General features: G+C 43.2%; 1 protein-coding gene and 1 pseudogene across 4 annotated transcripts in view; both read right to left on the bottom strand.

Moving 5' to 3' along the window:
- NEDD4 (NEDD4 E3 ubiquitin protein ligase) overlaps positions 1 to 16,952 on the bottom strand; it is a 1,922,401-nt gene that overhangs the window by 1,123,937 nt on the left and 781,512 nt on the right. For all 4 annotated transcript variants that reach the window (XM_085644133.1, XM_085644134.1, XM_085644131.1 and 1 more), the window contains one exon: positions 9,688 to 9,749. In XM_085644133.1, coding sequence (XP_085500259.1) covers positions 9,688 to 9,749 — 62 coding nt within the window. The remainder of the gene's footprint in view (positions 1 to 9,687; positions 9,750 to 16,952) is intronic.
- The window catches only part of LOC146860280 (28S ribosomal RNA), a 1,584-nt pseudogene continuing 1,409 nt past the window's right edge, over positions 16,778 to 16,952 (bottom strand).

Below are 16,952 nucleotides of genomic sequence, written 5' to 3'. Positions count from 1 at the left end.
TCTTGTTCGATGTTCTGCTGTCCCGGAGCTTCGACGTCGTCCCCGAAGATGTCGACTGGAGCGGAGGTCGAGGAGTGCGCCATGTTGCGTCTAGCCGGTCGATCTCGCATGGTCTTTTTAGAGCGAAAAGACTTGCAGGCGGGACAGTCTCGGCCTCGTGTTCTGGGGAGATGCAGAGGTTGCACACCTCATGAAGATCGGTGTGGGGAAACTTGGACCCACATCTAGGGCACTTCTTGAAGGGAGTTCTTTCCATCAGCCAAGACCGGAGCCGGAAATAGGCCGGAAGGCCGCCGTCGACGACCGGAATCGAAGAAGTGCCGAAGAGAAGGTGAGTAAGATGATTTATTATCTGAAGAAGCTGGATGAGCGAGGATTTTTGCGTCGATCGTTGAACTGGGAAGTTCGGAACCGGAGCGCGAAGTATTACATCCGAGCCGGATAGCGGAAAAAAACAATCTGAGGATGGAGCCGAAGCCCATGCGCAATACGAACCAAAGGAGGAGTCACCGAACACGTGACTTCCAAAGACTTTCCAAGAGGAAAAACAAACTGCAAACATCCGGGCCAAACACCAGATGGCGAGCTATGCACAGTGTATAATCTGCAGTTCATATGCCTCGAACCAGATGTTTATTGTTACCCAACTCAATGGTGCTCAAAAGGATGAAAGGCTGAGTAGACCTGCAGGGAATTGAACCTGTGACCATAAGGTCAAACACAGGTGGACGCATTAGGCCACTAAGCGGAATAAAATTTTAGATCCACTGCAGAGCTCTGATATGCCACCTGGCATGGTCCGCAGTCAAGATACAGGACCCCTGAAGGTCAAGAAGCCTCAGAGCCATGCTCACTAAGACCTAGAACTGAAGCTGAAACAATGGGATCACAGCCTGAATGTCCTGGACTCATTGTTTCAGAGGCAATAGCTGACAGTGCTCCTTACCCAGGATGGGTCCAAGAAAGGAAGCCTCTGTAAAGAAATAAGACTTGACTTTGGCACCTTGATAGTGAACCTCAACAAGGTCACTGACTGTGACATGGCGGACTTCAACAACCAGTTGTCTAGGTAGGGGGAAGACTGGTACCCCCTACTTCCAAAGGTATGCTGCGACCACCATCATCACCTTCGTCAACACTCAAGGGCCACTTGTGAGGCCAAAAGGGAGCCCAGCAAACTGAAAATGCTTGTGGCTCACCTTGAACCGCAGGTAGCACCTGAGCGCATCCTGCAGATCCAATATCACAATTTTTCTCCTGGATCCAGGGCAGCCTGACTATGTCCTTCTGTGGGAACAAACTGAGGGGTCGAAGATCCAAGATAAGGGGAAGGCCCCTGTCCTTTTTCAGCAATAGGAAATATCAAGAGTAACACCCAGGTCCGATCTACGAGGCCACGAACTTCTCTATGGCTCCTTCATCCAAAAGAGCCTCAACTTCCTGCTGCAGGATGGACAAATGGGCTTCTGTAAACCGCTCTGAGGGCGGTGAGACAGGAAGGTATGGCTGGGCATAGTTCAAAGGGCTATCTGCAGGACCCACGTGACAAATTTATGGCTTGCCACCTGTGGAGAAACTGACTAATCCTATCTCTCAATGGTGAAGTGTGTGCTGTTATGGACAAACTAAAGCGGCTTGAAGGATGCTGTTGTAGGGACTGGGAACTGAGAGATTTTTTTCCCTGCTTGCTTGGAAACTGTCTTCCAATTCCCCTACCCCAAATCCAAAAGGACTGGGGTGTCTGTTGCTGGAGTGGTGTGCCTTGACGCTGCTAGAAGGCAAAGCCCCTAATGATGCCGCAAAAAAGGCTAACTGTTGGACATACTGCCATACAGGTGAAGAAAGACAGAGTGAGATCGCAGTAGCTCTCTTTAAAACACTCAGCGGTGGAGTCATCCTTATCACAAAAATGGCATGACCTGTCATAAGGCATAACCATGATTGACACCTGGACGTCACCTGAGAGGCCCTCACCCATGGGTGGAGCCAGAGCACCACGTTAGTATGACCACTCTGTTTAAGCAGTCCGTCATGTCCAGGTGTGAGCAGTCTGACTCGTCCTAGCCAACTTGTATGGTCTTTGACAAATTAGTGTGAAATTCCTTTGAGGCTGCTGTTAGAATCTCAGGAACTGAGTCCCATAAGGCATGGGAGTATCTTCCCAGCAAACAGCAGGCACTGATTTACACGAGGGCGAGGCTAGCTGAAGAAAATATCCTCTTACCAAACAACTCCATTCTTTCCTACTCTCTTCCTGGAGGTGTAGTGGGGAAATAACTGGGGTTAACCATGCTACTGGGAGTTCTCAGGATTAAGGTTCTGAGCCAGAAAGGGGAGTGAGGGTTACGCTTGCAGTGAGTCTGTAGAGACATGCAACCCGTCTTTTTAAAGGTGGGCAAGAGCATGGTTTGATCCAAGAGCCCCTGAGGGTGTTGAACAGGGTCACATTGAATAGCTTTAAACAACACTTACATAAGAACATTCGTTTTCACCTCAACAGAAGGGAACTGTGAATCAAAAAATGTTGGCTGCTTGTCTGATGACCATGGCAAATGAATAAGACGCTTCCATGGAAGGAACAGGGGAGACAAGAGCCCTGTATTAGAAGAAGTGTCCAGCCCACTGGCCATATAAAAAGTATCACTGACACGCCATGGGGAGAATTTATCCCCACCATCACCATCATTGCCAAAAACTGGAGGGCTCTTGTCAGAGTCCGATCCAAATAGGTGTTTGAGCACTAGAGGGCAGCACCTAGGCAAAGGAAGTGGCTTATCAAAGTCAGAATATGTGGGGGCCGGGTGATTAGGAACCGAACACTAGCACGGCTTCAGCCAAGGTTAACAGATTCAGTTCAGTGTCAGACAGGACTATGGACTATCTAGCATTGATGCAGCAGGAACTGGTGTGGATCATGATGCTGATGTGGAGTCTGCTCCTGGTCGTTTTGCGATGTATATAATAGCTGTGGAAAAGTAATCATTTTTAATAGCGTAATGCACCCCAGAATCGATAGCGGCTAAGAAAACCAGCGCAGCACAACACTATGCATTGCAGCCAGCAAAGGGACCAGATTTTTAGCTCTAGGCATGGCCACTGTGGCCTGGATGTTGACTTCTAGGTAGTGGCACCAGTTCTCGCCACCATCGTGCCTGTTTAGCGGGCCCACTCCACCGACAGGGAATAATCTCGTCCTCATACGTATCAGACTGCTGAAAGCCCTGGATATGAGGGTCAGTTTAAAGGCTCTGTGGCAAGAGATCTATTGCAAGTGCAAACATTAGGGACAAGGGGCAAATCCCTGCAGTGTCCCTCTTCTAAGCAGGAAACAAGCACACAGGGTTCCTGGTAAATTTAAATTTTATTACGAGTGTTCTGCTTATTGGTTTTCTGAACAGTGCAATGTGGAATTCTTCCCAGCTCCCAGCACTGAAATTAAGGACGATGCCAATTTAGCCCTGGTAGTGCGTTATTATGAGCCAGGCAGACACTGGAGACAGAGCAAGTCATTTATTCACACAGTGCTCTTCAACTGAAATCATCAACCGTCACGACACTATAGGACCTCGTGTGGTGACAATGGATTTAACACATGCGCGAGGAGCACACCACTAATAAAGTAATTATAGTAAAGAAAAAAATGCAAGATAATACAGAATACAACTCACCCTTCAAAATATTTATAAATTACAAAAGAATAAAAAAGAAAATCAACAAGGAAGCACTGTAGCTATAAAGATTAAAACCATCACACAAATTATTTTAATGTTATAGAAGACTTTCGATGTTGAGCATTTTCTTTACCCTTAAAGGCAATGGAACCTCCCAGTAAGGTCAAAGGGGTTCTAAAAGTAGATACATTTTGTTCTAATTGATGCATATATATTATTTTCTCCCCATTAGTAGCATAATTTACATTACACATTCTGAACAACCACAGCCGTGTCCAATCTCAACCTCAGGCCTATTCTTGCACTAGGTCACTCTACTCAAGGTCCAAATCAGTCCATTGTGTGTGACAATAAATTAACTTTTACAACCTTCAAAGGTTTTGCACATTCTTTTTTATGAAACCAGGCTTCCTAATCCTGTCCCAATCACCTACTATAATATCTGGTAAAGTAGCTGAATTCCTCTTTCTCTTTTCGCCTGCTTAGTAACCACTACATCAGCTACTCTTTGTACATTATGGTTATCCTCTCGTTTATGCAGTTGTTGTTTTTTGTCTATGATGGGCATGACTTAGACTCTGGCAAGCTATCTTTTTGTAACTTGAAAGGACTGCATCCAATAGTGTTACAAGGTTTAGTGTGATATGTCCAAAAGTTAGATCTCAAAGTTCTTCCAATCCAGACCATTTGTATTTGCCCATGTTACACTTTCTTTTCATATACAGTTAAATCTTTTTACTTGAACACTGCACCATGGAACATACAAAGCTGTGGTTATATACTCCAAAAACAAGGAAGATCTGAACTAAACACCATTAGTGGTAACAATGGTACACAAACCACCTTCCCAAGAAATACTGCTCTACTATGACAGATCTGTGGTAGCTTTATGTACAAACATGACTTCTGTTCATGAGGAATATAAATCAACCAAAACTAAAGCAAATTGGGAATCATTAAAAAGACAATAAAATGGACCAGACATATCAAATCCTATGTTTTCCCAAAGATATTCAGGGACAGGAACCAAAGGACCATATTTAACCTTGTACTTTTGTTTCTTCTGTGCAACCTTAACCCACCGCTATACTACCTTGTCTATTCTCGGCTACCAAAAATTCAAACGCAACAATCTCTTCACGGATGATATCCATGGATGACCTTCATGAGAATCTTTAGGAAGCTTGTTCCAAACTAGAAGGTGGGATACATTTCCATTCCTGGAATAATGGGGTCCCCTCTACTTGTAACATATCTGCAACTGAAAAAACACCAGAAATTCACAAGAAATCTCTTTTCGTTTCAGCCATCCCTTTACAACCTACTCACTTATCGGCTTAAGAGTATTATCTAACTCACTTTATTCAGACCATCCTGACTCAGATTTTCTAGAAAATGCAGCAGTGATAAAACTAGCCACATTACTGACACACACTTCCTCCTCCAGAGTCTGTCTGTCCTCACATTTTTCAGTAGGAAACCTAGATATAAAATCAGCAGTAATATTCTTTTTTCCAGGCAAATATTGGATTTCAAAACTACATTCCTGTAGGTGAGACATCAGCCTTTGACATTCTACCCTTGCCCAGGATAAAGAATGCTATCCAATGGCTTGTGATCAGTCTTCACAAATCTAGTTCCCCAGATATAATTATTAAAACGTTTGAATGCCCAAACATGCCAGTAACACTCTCTCAATCACTGAGTATTTGCGTTCAGTCGTAGATAAAGTATTGGAGGTAAATGCAGCATTCCAGATGTCTTTTCAAACCCTCTGAAACAAAATTGCTTCAACCCCACACATACCGGCATCAACTGTTATGCATATTTTGCCAATGCAGACGGTTCTAGCTTTGATGCATTAACAATATGTTTGATTACATCAAAGGTTTTTGGTTGTTTATGAGCCCATACAAATGCAGCACCCTTCCGTATCACTCACACAGCCTTGCTAAAGAAAGTGATTGGTCCTCATTGACCAGAGGTAAAGCCTTTCAATCAGCATCCGCATGATTTTTTGTCTTTACTCCATCTCCAGTAATGGTGTGACCTAAGTAATCTACTCTATCACTAAACAACCAGCATTGTTCCTCCAAGACAAGTCCTGTATCTTGAAGTCTGCTTCAAACTAGGTCCATATGTTTCTTTTTTTCTGACTCCGTTTTGGAAAAAGATAAACAAGATGTCATTGTAAAAACATTTTACAAATGTTTCCACATCCTTGAACATATTATAAATAATTCATTGAAACACCAACTAGGCTGAGCCAAACCAAAAAGTTTAATTGGAAATGTCCATGAGAACTAACAAATGCTGTCAAGTCGACGAGAACCTTTAGTTAATGCCACTTGATGGTGCACTGCACTAAGATCTAATATAGAAACAAACAATTCCACCAGCCAAACTTGTAATGACCTAGTTGATATTCGGCAAAGAGTGCCAATATATAAAAATGTTGGCATGCAACATATGGAGGTCAATACCTAGTTGTAATTTGTTCTCAGGTTTACGTGCCAAAATAATAGGGGATACCCAATCTGTACACTCAATTTCTTCTATGTTGTCCTTGACTGCTGATTTGTTGTTGTGGCGCCCCGTACTGACTATGTTTGGATGGCAAAAATTGTACTTAATTTATTCAAACTCTATACTCCCCAGGAGGGATTAACCGTCTTCCCCATATCTATGAGACTTTATCTATGCGATCGTCTTCCTTAACTGAAAGGTGACGCGTCGTTATTCCTGCTATCCACTTGTTTCGCCACTTCATATTTTATCCGTCTGGTTTTTATCCAATTTATTTTGGTGCACCCTCTGCATGGTGTATTTAGCCTGCTACAATCCCTCATTTCTTGCTTATTCCCCAGTGGAGCTTTATTGACTGGACCTGTGAAGGGAATTTTCTCCTTTATTTATTTTGTGAAACCAACAGTTCTATGTGATTAAAGCCCGGCATCATTTTGAAAACTATGGTCAAGAATTTATCCCATGATTTGTTCTAAACTTAAAGCACCCATTGCGCCCTGAAGAAGGAGCTTTTTTAGTTGTATGGGATCTCCGAAACGCGCGTCGGCGCTTTTTTCTTTGTCTATCTGTGTATGTATATGTTGTATTGTATTTTGTCATTTAATGTCTAGTTTAGTTTTTCCCTTGTTAGGTTTAGTGCTTATGTATTGATTTTGGTCTTCTCATGTATTCTCACCTATTGATTCCTTCATTGTTGTACTTGCTGGGCTGAGATTGTGCTTTGATTTGTTTTAATGTTGTGTTATGTTCTATATCATATATAAAATTGTAAGAAAAAGATAGATATATTATTATCATGAAAAAATATATTTTTGATAAATAGATGAAACAAACTAACTTTTTATAATTGTACTCTTGGTCTGTGGGTGGTTTCTTATTCTATAGACGTACTGCAAATATTTGAAAGTATAGTGTGAGGCAAGTTTTGTTGTTTTTTGACGTCCTTGACTAGACCTTCAAAGATGGTGATTAATTCCTGTTGTACATTTATGGCAACAGGATCAATTTCTAAGACATTTTAGCAAAAGAAAAAGTTACTTGATGGAGAGAACTTTCTGATGGATATTATATCTACTTAAAGATTCCTCACCTTTTGAATATCCAAGTAACCAGCCTGGAACCAGAAACTTCAATAGCTCTTTCATGCCATTTAGGGGCGCCAGCTACACATAAGCGCTGCATGCGACACCCCATAATATTACTAGAGCCATAAAGTGCCCCCCGTTGATGTGATGACATCAGTTAGCAACCATTCTTTCTAACACGCCTTCAAGGTGACTGGCTGACACTAATGTCCATAAGGTAGATGCAGGTTTCAGTAGTATTTTAAAGCCATATAAAGTGAACATGTAGTATAACCAGCCACGCAATCAGTGAGACATATGCAGATAAATATAGTATTCACTAGAAAGAGCATTAATAAAGGTAAGCAACTTTTTCTTCAGATTGGGACTTCTACCAGCAGATTCCTCACCTATTGGTTTGATTCCCCAAGTAGTCCGTCTCCCCCCACCAGGAAGTGGGGGCATGGTCAGGTATACCAAGAAATCATGATATACTGAGCGAGCAAAGTGACCTACTCTCCTCACTTCAGAGTCCAAACAATAATTATTTTCAACGGTGTGGAGGGGCGTCCAGGTTGAGGCTTTGCAAATGTCTGCAACTGGCACACCTGTTACCAGTGCAGAAGTGAAAGACTTGGCCTTGGTGGAATGAGCACAAGTACCTTCTGGTGGCTCCTTGTGTGCCATGGGGCAACAGATCTTGATGCACAGAATTATCCATCTTAACAAAGTCCTCTTATGCACTGCCTTGATCTCCATCTTTCCAATGTATCCCACGAACATCTGGTCGAGAAGCCTTAACTTACTGGTCCTGTTCACGCAGAAGCTGAACACTACTTTGGGGTCAAGGCGGTGAAGTGTTTCTACCTCCTTCGTTGGATGTGGAGGAGGATTGAATCCTGGAAGGTTAATGGACTGGGCTAGGTTGAAGGGTGAACCTATCTTTGGCAGGAAGGCAGCCCTGTTCTCAACGCCAGTTTCTTTGGGAAAAAAGAGGTAAATTTGAGGCTTCACAGATAAGGCACTCACTAACAAGTCTAGCTGATGTAATAGCAATCAAAAAGACAGACAATCTTAAAAGTTAGTAGCCTTAAAGGACAACTATGAAATAGTTCAAAATGGGGAACTCATAAGTAATTTAAGAAGAACGTTGAGGTCCCTTTGGGCCATACTAAATGGAGTGGGGGAAATGTGTTAGTGAGCCCTTTTAAAAATCTGAGATCAATGGGGAACTTAAGAGGGACAGCTGATCAGGCAAACATAGAAAGACCTATAAAGCTGATAAATGACCTTTAATAGTGCCCAACATGCAGCCCTGCCAGGCCAATGAGTAGTGAGGGAGTCCGTGCGGGGCGGCAACAAACATTATCGCACAGGGCGCCACCAGCGCTCAAGCCAGCCCTGAATGTAACTAAGTGTAATTCCTTTGCAAGAGATGCAGGCAGGAAGGTTTCATTGTGTGACAAAGACACAGAGTCCAGCACTGAGTGCTGTGGAAGGTATGTAACAATGGCATGGGAAACCGTGATTTAGAAAACTGGTTATATCCATTAAAGAGAAAGCAGAGCACCGTTAAGGTTGAAATCAGCATCTTTGGAACTTTTAGGAAAAGCCTTTATATAAAGTGCTGATATCAAAATTGGGTCATCGACTTTCAAAACTGTAGAATTCCAGGTTTGAGGATCACATTGCAAAACTGTCCTGACTACACTTTTACAGAGTACAGAATCTGTTAAATGAGGTGGTAAGTTGAATAACTTTGACTTGACCATGCCTAGAGTTAGTACCGGAAATGTTTTCTTGTGAGTGAAATGCCTTAACATAATTTTTGTCAATACATTGATGCTTAATAAAATAAATAGCAAATCAGCAGCATGACAAAACCTAGATTAGTATAAAACGGACGCTTTCTTCGCTACCTACCATACAGCATCTACTATTAAGGAGTGGATAATTTAATTTAAAGTGAGGCATTAATAAGTTCCTATACTGCCGCTATTGGCAGCAATTGTCATCTTCTGCTACTTTGAGGAAGGCAAAAAACAAAACATTGCCTGGAGAGTGGGTATAGATAACAAGAAAGAATCGAAGGACTAAGTACCCAAGCGAACACTTTTAAGCAGCTTTATACTTTTTTATTACCAAGAAATAAAATGTTACTTTAAAAAGGCAAAAAAAAGTTCAATTATTAAAAATAAGTAGGAAAAAATAAAAGGAACAGAAGGGATGTGGTATGTATACAACTGTCTATTATACGGTCATCATTGTACACATATTAATGAACAGCTGGATCTACTGGCTTTTTTATACCCACCATATAAAATTAGATCTTTTTTTAGGGACTCAAAGTATGTGGGACAGAGATGAACATTGAAAAATGTATGTTATTAAGTTAAACCTTTTATACCCATTTCACTTTGCTTTACCTTCTGGGATGAAGAACAAAATCTTTAAATGTGTACGGTCTCTCCATTCTTGGGTGTTCTGTCTGAAAAGAAACATTTGTTTCAGGACACATCTTTAACATCAAACGTGCTTTTTAAAACACATATTTTTTTATGCAATCAAAATGCTTTGTCTCAGACATAATCCAGACTAAAATGTGAAATATATTGCCCATTAAGAAAACATAATAGAAATATGGATTAGGTAAGTATGTACTGTACAATTTAGTTTGGAGAGAAAGGTTGAATGAATTCCAAACAATAAGTTAAAAAAAAAAGAGAAAACCAGCAAACATATCTCAAACCTCAATAATAAAATCATTAACACAATGTTAAACATGGGCTTTGAGCCATTCGATATCTACCCAGGTGAGGCATAGTCAAAAGCTTAAAGGTCAAATTATAGTCACAACCCTAATACCTGTTAGCCATAACAGTTGACGGGGAGGTATTCAGTCATTTGACAAAAATATAAAATAAATAATGCCGGCGTGATAAAACCTATGACAAAATTCCTTTTCCACAAAAATATATTGATTTCATTGATAAGGTAAACTAGGATGATTTAGGAACTTCTTATAAGGAATAGAATTGTAAGCTCATTTTTTTGTGGGAATCCAAAAGAAAACGTTGCAGTAGTCTTTTTTTTATTTATTTTTTTATTTCTACTATGACCTGCTGGAGCAGAAGAGGACAACAACACAGGGAAAAAAAAGAGAAAAGCGAGGCAAAAGTAAGAAGGGAACAGGGTGGAAACTGAGGATGGAATGGGGGTGGAGAAGTACGAAAGTTTTGGGGCAAAAAACGACACTGGAGACAGGTGGGTGGCACGGGAAGCGGGAGGTTGAAGGGATCCAGAGGATCTAAAGGCAGTTTAAACCGCCTTTTAAAAAGAGGTTGACAAAAAAAATCCAAGAAGGAGCGGTGATTAGGAGAGGTTGTGGGGTTAAGAGGATGAACTTCCATCGATAAATAATGTTGTAGAAAAACCGACCTGAAGAAAATATAATTTCAAGAAGGGGTTTCACCAGGTACGTTAAGTCAACCTGGTGAAAGTCATTCTAGGTGAAAATTTGTCATAAGCGATTAGACTAAAAGATTAGTCAAAACCAGTACCTTCGGATAGGATGTTTGGGTAGTTACTGGGAACAGGCTTAGAAGATCATAGGCTTCTAATCAAAAGTTTTAACCTAGTTTACAGAATGTACTGACACTGGAGGACAAACTGCTGGACAAGACAGAATTAGAATCCTTCACGTCCCCATGCTTAAGGCGAAAATAGTTCCCTTCTTTGCTGCTACAAAATCTTGAAATGAACGAGGTCCACAAAAACATTCATTCTTTCTTTACGTGTTTGTCTTATCCACCTACAGTGTTCCCAGTCAGTAAAACCTTTTTTACACTGGATAACGCAGGACCGTTTTGACATGTTTTGAAAACAGCTGCCCCATGTTTCAGATAAGCACATGTCGCAAGAAGTCTTAAGCAAGGGAAGAGACAGGCAGTCCGACACACAGCTGGTCTAAACATGTTACAAAGTGGTAGCATGTTACAGTATCTCAAGTTTTAAATAAATACATGCAGTATTTTCAAACCACAAACATCGTTAGTATTTACTAACTGTAAAAAGCACATAGTTATTCATTATGTGTAGTTCAGTTGGTCCGTGTTGTACTGCGAAGAATGATACAGCATGGGCCAAGAAATAAAATGTAAAACACAGAATACTACAGAAACAACAAAAGTAACGACGGCGGCCTAATGTTCCGGTTTACCATCTAGTAAGGATTATTTAGTTTTAAGCAGGAGCTGTATTTTATGTATTCCTACTTTTTCTGTCATCAACCCATTCACAATCGTGGGAAATATCCAAATCCAAAAGCTTCTATTCCAGCAACATCGCTTCCAGGTCTGCAATGGGGTTTCTCATGAACACAGAATTTGTCACATTATATATTTTTGAAACGTTAATAGAAATGCTACACTTGAACGCTGGGTTTTCACTCCCAGTGTAAGATAATGTTTCTCTCAAAGGATTAAGAAGATATTTGTGAATTTACAGAAAATTGTCAACAGATGAGTTTACTCGACAACTAGCCATAATTAACAAGAGAAAAATATGAGCGAGAACTATTTGCTCTCAAATAGAACTCATCAAATCCCGACAGGGGATTAACAGTTTTCACACTGTGAAACAACAGCTGAATTTGTCTCAGGCCCTCTGGCTTCATCCAGGTCAATTACCTTAGAGGATAATGTTATTATCAGTGGGGAGAAGGGCAAACTCTTTCCCCTCAGGTTACCTAACTACAGCCAAGGCAATAACTATCTTGAGATACATGGCATACACATTTAGCTCTAGATGCTGACAGAATATGTGGAAAAATCATTTTCAGATTGGTATGGGCAATTGCGAATGGGAACATTTGCTAGAATATTTAGCACCGATTAGCAAAAGCACCAAACAGTTTCAGACACAAAGAGACCAAATAATCTGTGCCATGTAAAATCTATTAAACTACGTTACTTCTATGTAAAGATAAAATAATGTATGTAAGAAATGTAAGAGCATATCAAGACTGGTCTAGGCACTAAAATAAAACAATTGAGCAAAATAATGACAAGCTTCACCCAGTGTGAAACTCCCTGCAGAGATAGAGCAAAATACAGCTATAATTGTTGACGTAGCACCGGTGACTGAGGGTCGTGTCTCTTTAGTTGATACCTTAGTGCATAGGAAACCCAATGTTTAAGTCTAGCCTGCGACAGCACATGCACTCTAGCTTGTGAGAGCTATTGTATACAAGTTTGCAGCCCGTCCATTGCTTACCATTTTCCGGTTTCCGTGGCACTTATACAAAAAAGCGTCAAATGGGTCAATCCAGCATCTACCTGATTCGGGGAGTGGCACCTCAAAGCTTTAGATATCTAGGGCTCCATATTGCTATCAATAGAGCAAATGTCTGGGCAGAAAAAAACTCTCCTAAACGTGAGAACTTGCTTTACTGGAACCCTTTCCCTCCGTCTCTGGGTATAATTCAATTGTCAAAATCGTAGGTTTACCTAAGGAATTCTATATGCTGCAGAGTTACTCATTTCCAATCCCTTCCTCTCTTTTCAGGCAGATCACTTCCCTTTTAAGAGCTTTAAGGTGGCAGAATAGGTTAGTGAGGGTCTCAATGGCCAAATGCTGTTTAAGTCACTCGTCGGAGATGGACTAGGTATTATAGGCATTATTTCCTAGTACTGGGTAGCACACCCTACAGTGATAAATGTTGGCTATATGGTGCCAGATAAGACCAAATGTACAAAACTGAACGGTGGGAATTGGGAAACAGTCCTCAGCACTTTCGAATGGAACCTACTGCCCTGGTGACTAGAGTGGCCATCAACGTATGGAGAGACACACAAACTATTGGTATGTCAAGTTGACCAAAGCAACCCCACTATGGGCAGCCACACAACTCTCCCAAGTCTCCACACCACAAGGGTTTAGACAGTCTTAAGATATCTACACTGAAAGTTATTATACGGAATTGCCTAGTGACTTTCGCTGACCTTTGAAAGGAGTTGGTCTCATACAAGATACACGTTTACGTACCTGCAGCTCAGGTATGCCCTCAGCCAATAATTAATCAATGCTGACATGATACATGACTTCAACCCCTTAGAAGTGAAGCAAAACTAAAAATCTCAGTTAATATCAGGAGTCTACAACCAAAAGCATTTCACACTCAGGCATGCTTAGGAAACTGAACTGGGCTCGCTAGAGGGTGGGAATGGATGGGTGGGACGCACTCTTGGCCATACAGCGATTGCCATTCAATTTAAATTCCTGAATTGCGTTTATTGCAAAAGGCAACTGATGTAGTAGATAACCAGGTACACCTCTCCTGTCTCAAATGTGAGTTGAAGTGGTAGACTACTACTATAAATTCTGGTCCAAAAATGTTATTAAAAGGAGAGACTGGAGACGTTTTAGCAGAGATACTTAGCATGAGCCTTAATAATAATAATAATAAAAAATCCACATTTGTAAAGCGCAAACACTCACTCGAAAGGGTCTCTAGGCGCTGGGGGCCGTCAGGAAGATTAAGCAAGCTATTGCCCTGAGTCACATGGTGCTGGGCTAATCTGCCGCCGGCGCCGGGGATCGAACCGTGATCCCCAAATTCCGGAGTCAGTCGCCCTGGCCGCGGTGCCACACCTCTTCCCTGATCCTGAGCCTTACACTCACCCCCTCACCGCGCATAATGGAGGAATTGGTTCTTAGTAGATGTGAGAAGGCATTCTTGGTAATAGACCTTGTCTTGGTAAAGCAAGACATTGCACAGAACTGAAGACAGAACGAATCCCAAAACATTCATAAATAGAAAGCAGCACTGGACTAATGCAGGTTTTTAGAGCTGCCAATCTACACAACCAGGGGATGCCCCAAAACATCTCAGACAAAGGTCTGGAATAACACAGAGCAACTTCAAGGAAAAATAGTACATAACAGTAAATAACATTCCATGTCAAAGCTGCAAGCCAACAACGCATACATAGGAGTAGCATTTTATTTGTGGCATGCTGGCCTGTGGAAATGGTGGGTTGAATGCTGGAACCTTACAAATTCAAAAGGTGTTACAATAGTCACAGAGGCCTATTCACAAACTGCTTTTTGTACTATGTTTAGTAGTACTACAATAGTACTATTAACATACTTCAAAGTGTTATTTACAAACTTACGTGGGGAGGTTGCACCTCGGCTATCATTTTCTGTTAAGAGATTTCCTCTCAGACTACAAAGTCTCAGCATACGTAAGTATGTGTTTAAGTAGTAAATGTGGGAGGGACAGAGGGGAGTGGCTGGAAACTGGGAAATAGTTATGACTAAACAGGAGGGGATTAGGGAGGAGTAAGGAGGAGCTAATGGAGGGTTGGGGAGAAGTTCAGGGAGGGGTATGCATCCATTCACAAAAAAATAAGTCCACTGTTATTCATAAACTCCACTTCTAAAGTTATTACAGCCTAAAGGGACTCAGAACAGTAGTAAATTACTCCAACTCGGAGTGGAAATAATTCCTGCAACACATATGTCTAAATTCTACTACTACAATTGCATTCCATAAAAAATGATGGAGGCCAAGACATAAAAGAAAGTCCAGTGGAAAATGTTAAATTAAAGTAAATTATTTAAAATCGTGAAATACAAATACGTATAAGTATTGTAAAAATATTTCAAAAATAATGCATATGTACTCAATTATAAAATATTTTATTAACTTTATACATTTAAAAAGTAATGCAACGTAAATGTTTATTATAATATAAGCAATTACATGTACTTAATTTTATACATCACTTTTCACAAATATTAAGGCATACTTTTTTGCTTTTAATTTTCGTGGGAATTTATTTTAAACTTCAGTTAAAAAAAGTAATATAATATTTTAAAATTAAAGATTTTATAAAAAATTAGGTTAATGGTGCTGAGCCATTTTTTTGTTTTGCTCTACATTCCAAATAATATTTTTACCAACTTTTTCCAAGTTTACAAAAATGTGTTACTTTTCTTTATACTTCGCCATAGGCAGGCTCAGCAATTGGAGCATTGCAAGTTGTTTTTCTTTTAAGAAAGTGTTTTAAGTCTCATGATGCACTGGGACTCCTCTCTTAGTTGGCATTGTGCCTCCATGATAGTTTTGGCGCACAGCGGGTAAGAGTAGTATGGAGTGGTGGGTAATGGGTAATGAAAGCACGGTCACCATGTGCATTGGTAGAAGAGGGTATTGAGTAGGGGTGGGCAGAAAACTTCGCTCCGCCAGCGTAGCAGATAAAGCCAGCCACCTCAGCTCACCAGCCCGGTCCCTGCTTCTGAAAGAAGCCATGCCGGGGAGAGCCTCCCCGGGCCCCGGTGGACCCCTGTCTCCAGCGCCCAGACCCTCAGCTGGCTTGCAGGACAGGTGGCTCCCGCACCCCGGGGCCCGCCGGACGGACCACGAGCACCGGGCCCGGTCCCAGCTTCCGAACCATAGCCAGGCCGGGGAGAGCCTCCCCGGGCCCCGGTGGAAACCCTTACCCAGCGCCCGGACCCTCAGCTGACTTGCAGGACGGGGGGGATCACGCACCCCGGGGCCCGCCGGACGGCGCACAAACCCCGGGTCCGGTCCCAGCTTCTGAACCCTAGTCAGGCCGGGGAGACCCGCCCCGGTGGACACCAGTCCCCATCACCCAGACCCTCGGCAGGCTTGCAGGACGGGGGGCTCCCGCACCCTGGGAAGGAGCACAAGCCCCGGGCCCAGCTTCTGAACCCTAGCCAGGCCGGGGAGAGCCTCCCTGGTCCCCGGTGGACCCCCAGTCCCCAGCGCCCGGAAACTCAGCTGGAACCAAGGAGGGTTAAGCCCAGGCCACGTCCTCTCTCCGACGGCCTGCCCGGGGAGCCCATTTTTCTCGATTATTAAGCCCCCACGTAGTGGGGGCTTACAGTAGATTGGGGAAGGACAAAAGTTGGAGTTAGCCCGGCCGCCAGCCCGCAGGGCCATCAGGTCACACAGCCCGCGGGGCCATCTGGTCACCTGGCCCGCGGGGCCATCTGGTCACCTGGCCCGCGGGGCCATCTGGTCACCCGGCCCGCAGGGCTATCTGGCCGCGCAGCCAGGCGAACAGATGACCCGGGACGACCCAGCACCCGGATGTCCTGGGAGGGTGCTGTACCCAGTCGCCCTTGCAGCCCAGCGAGGGTGGCCAGGCGCTCCGAGGCAGCCACTCGGGAGGCTCCTTCCTCCGGGGCTGCCGCTGCTCGCCTCTCTGCTCTACTTGCCCGGGAGCAGCCGGAAGAGGAGGCCCGGCTGGCCCAGGCCATCTGGTCACCCTGCCGACCCGCAAGGGATGGTGGCCCCCTTCCCTGCACCACGGTGGGGCAGGGACGGGGGGGGGAGACCCCCTTGCCGGAGGGCACGTGGTGGAGGCAGCCTCCCACAGGCCTGCTTTACCCACTCCGCGTCCCTCCCGCCGGCCCGACGGCAGAGGGAGCCACCCCTGGGTGTGGTGGAGGAGGGCGTCCGGGGGCGCCCACGCACGGAGAGACAAAAGCGTGGCTCAGAGGATGACTTTCAATAGATCGCAGGGAGGTAGCTGCTCTGCTACTTACGAAACCCTGACCCAGAATCAGGTCGTCTTTGAATGATTTATTACCGGGTGCCCTACGAACATGCGGTGCACTAAGGGCGATGGAGGCAGCCCCCTTCCGCCCGCGCTCCGAT

Source organism: Triturus cristatus, chromosome 3_1 (assembly GCF_964204655.1).
Source record: "Triturus cristatus chromosome 3_1, aTriCri1.1, whole genome shotgun sequence".
In the NCBI taxonomy this organism is placed as follows: domain Eukaryota; kingdom Metazoa; phylum Chordata; class Amphibia; order Caudata; family Salamandridae; genus Triturus; species Triturus cristatus.
Note: the sequence above shows the minus strand (reverse complement) of the source record. Positions and strands in the feature narration are given on the sequence as shown.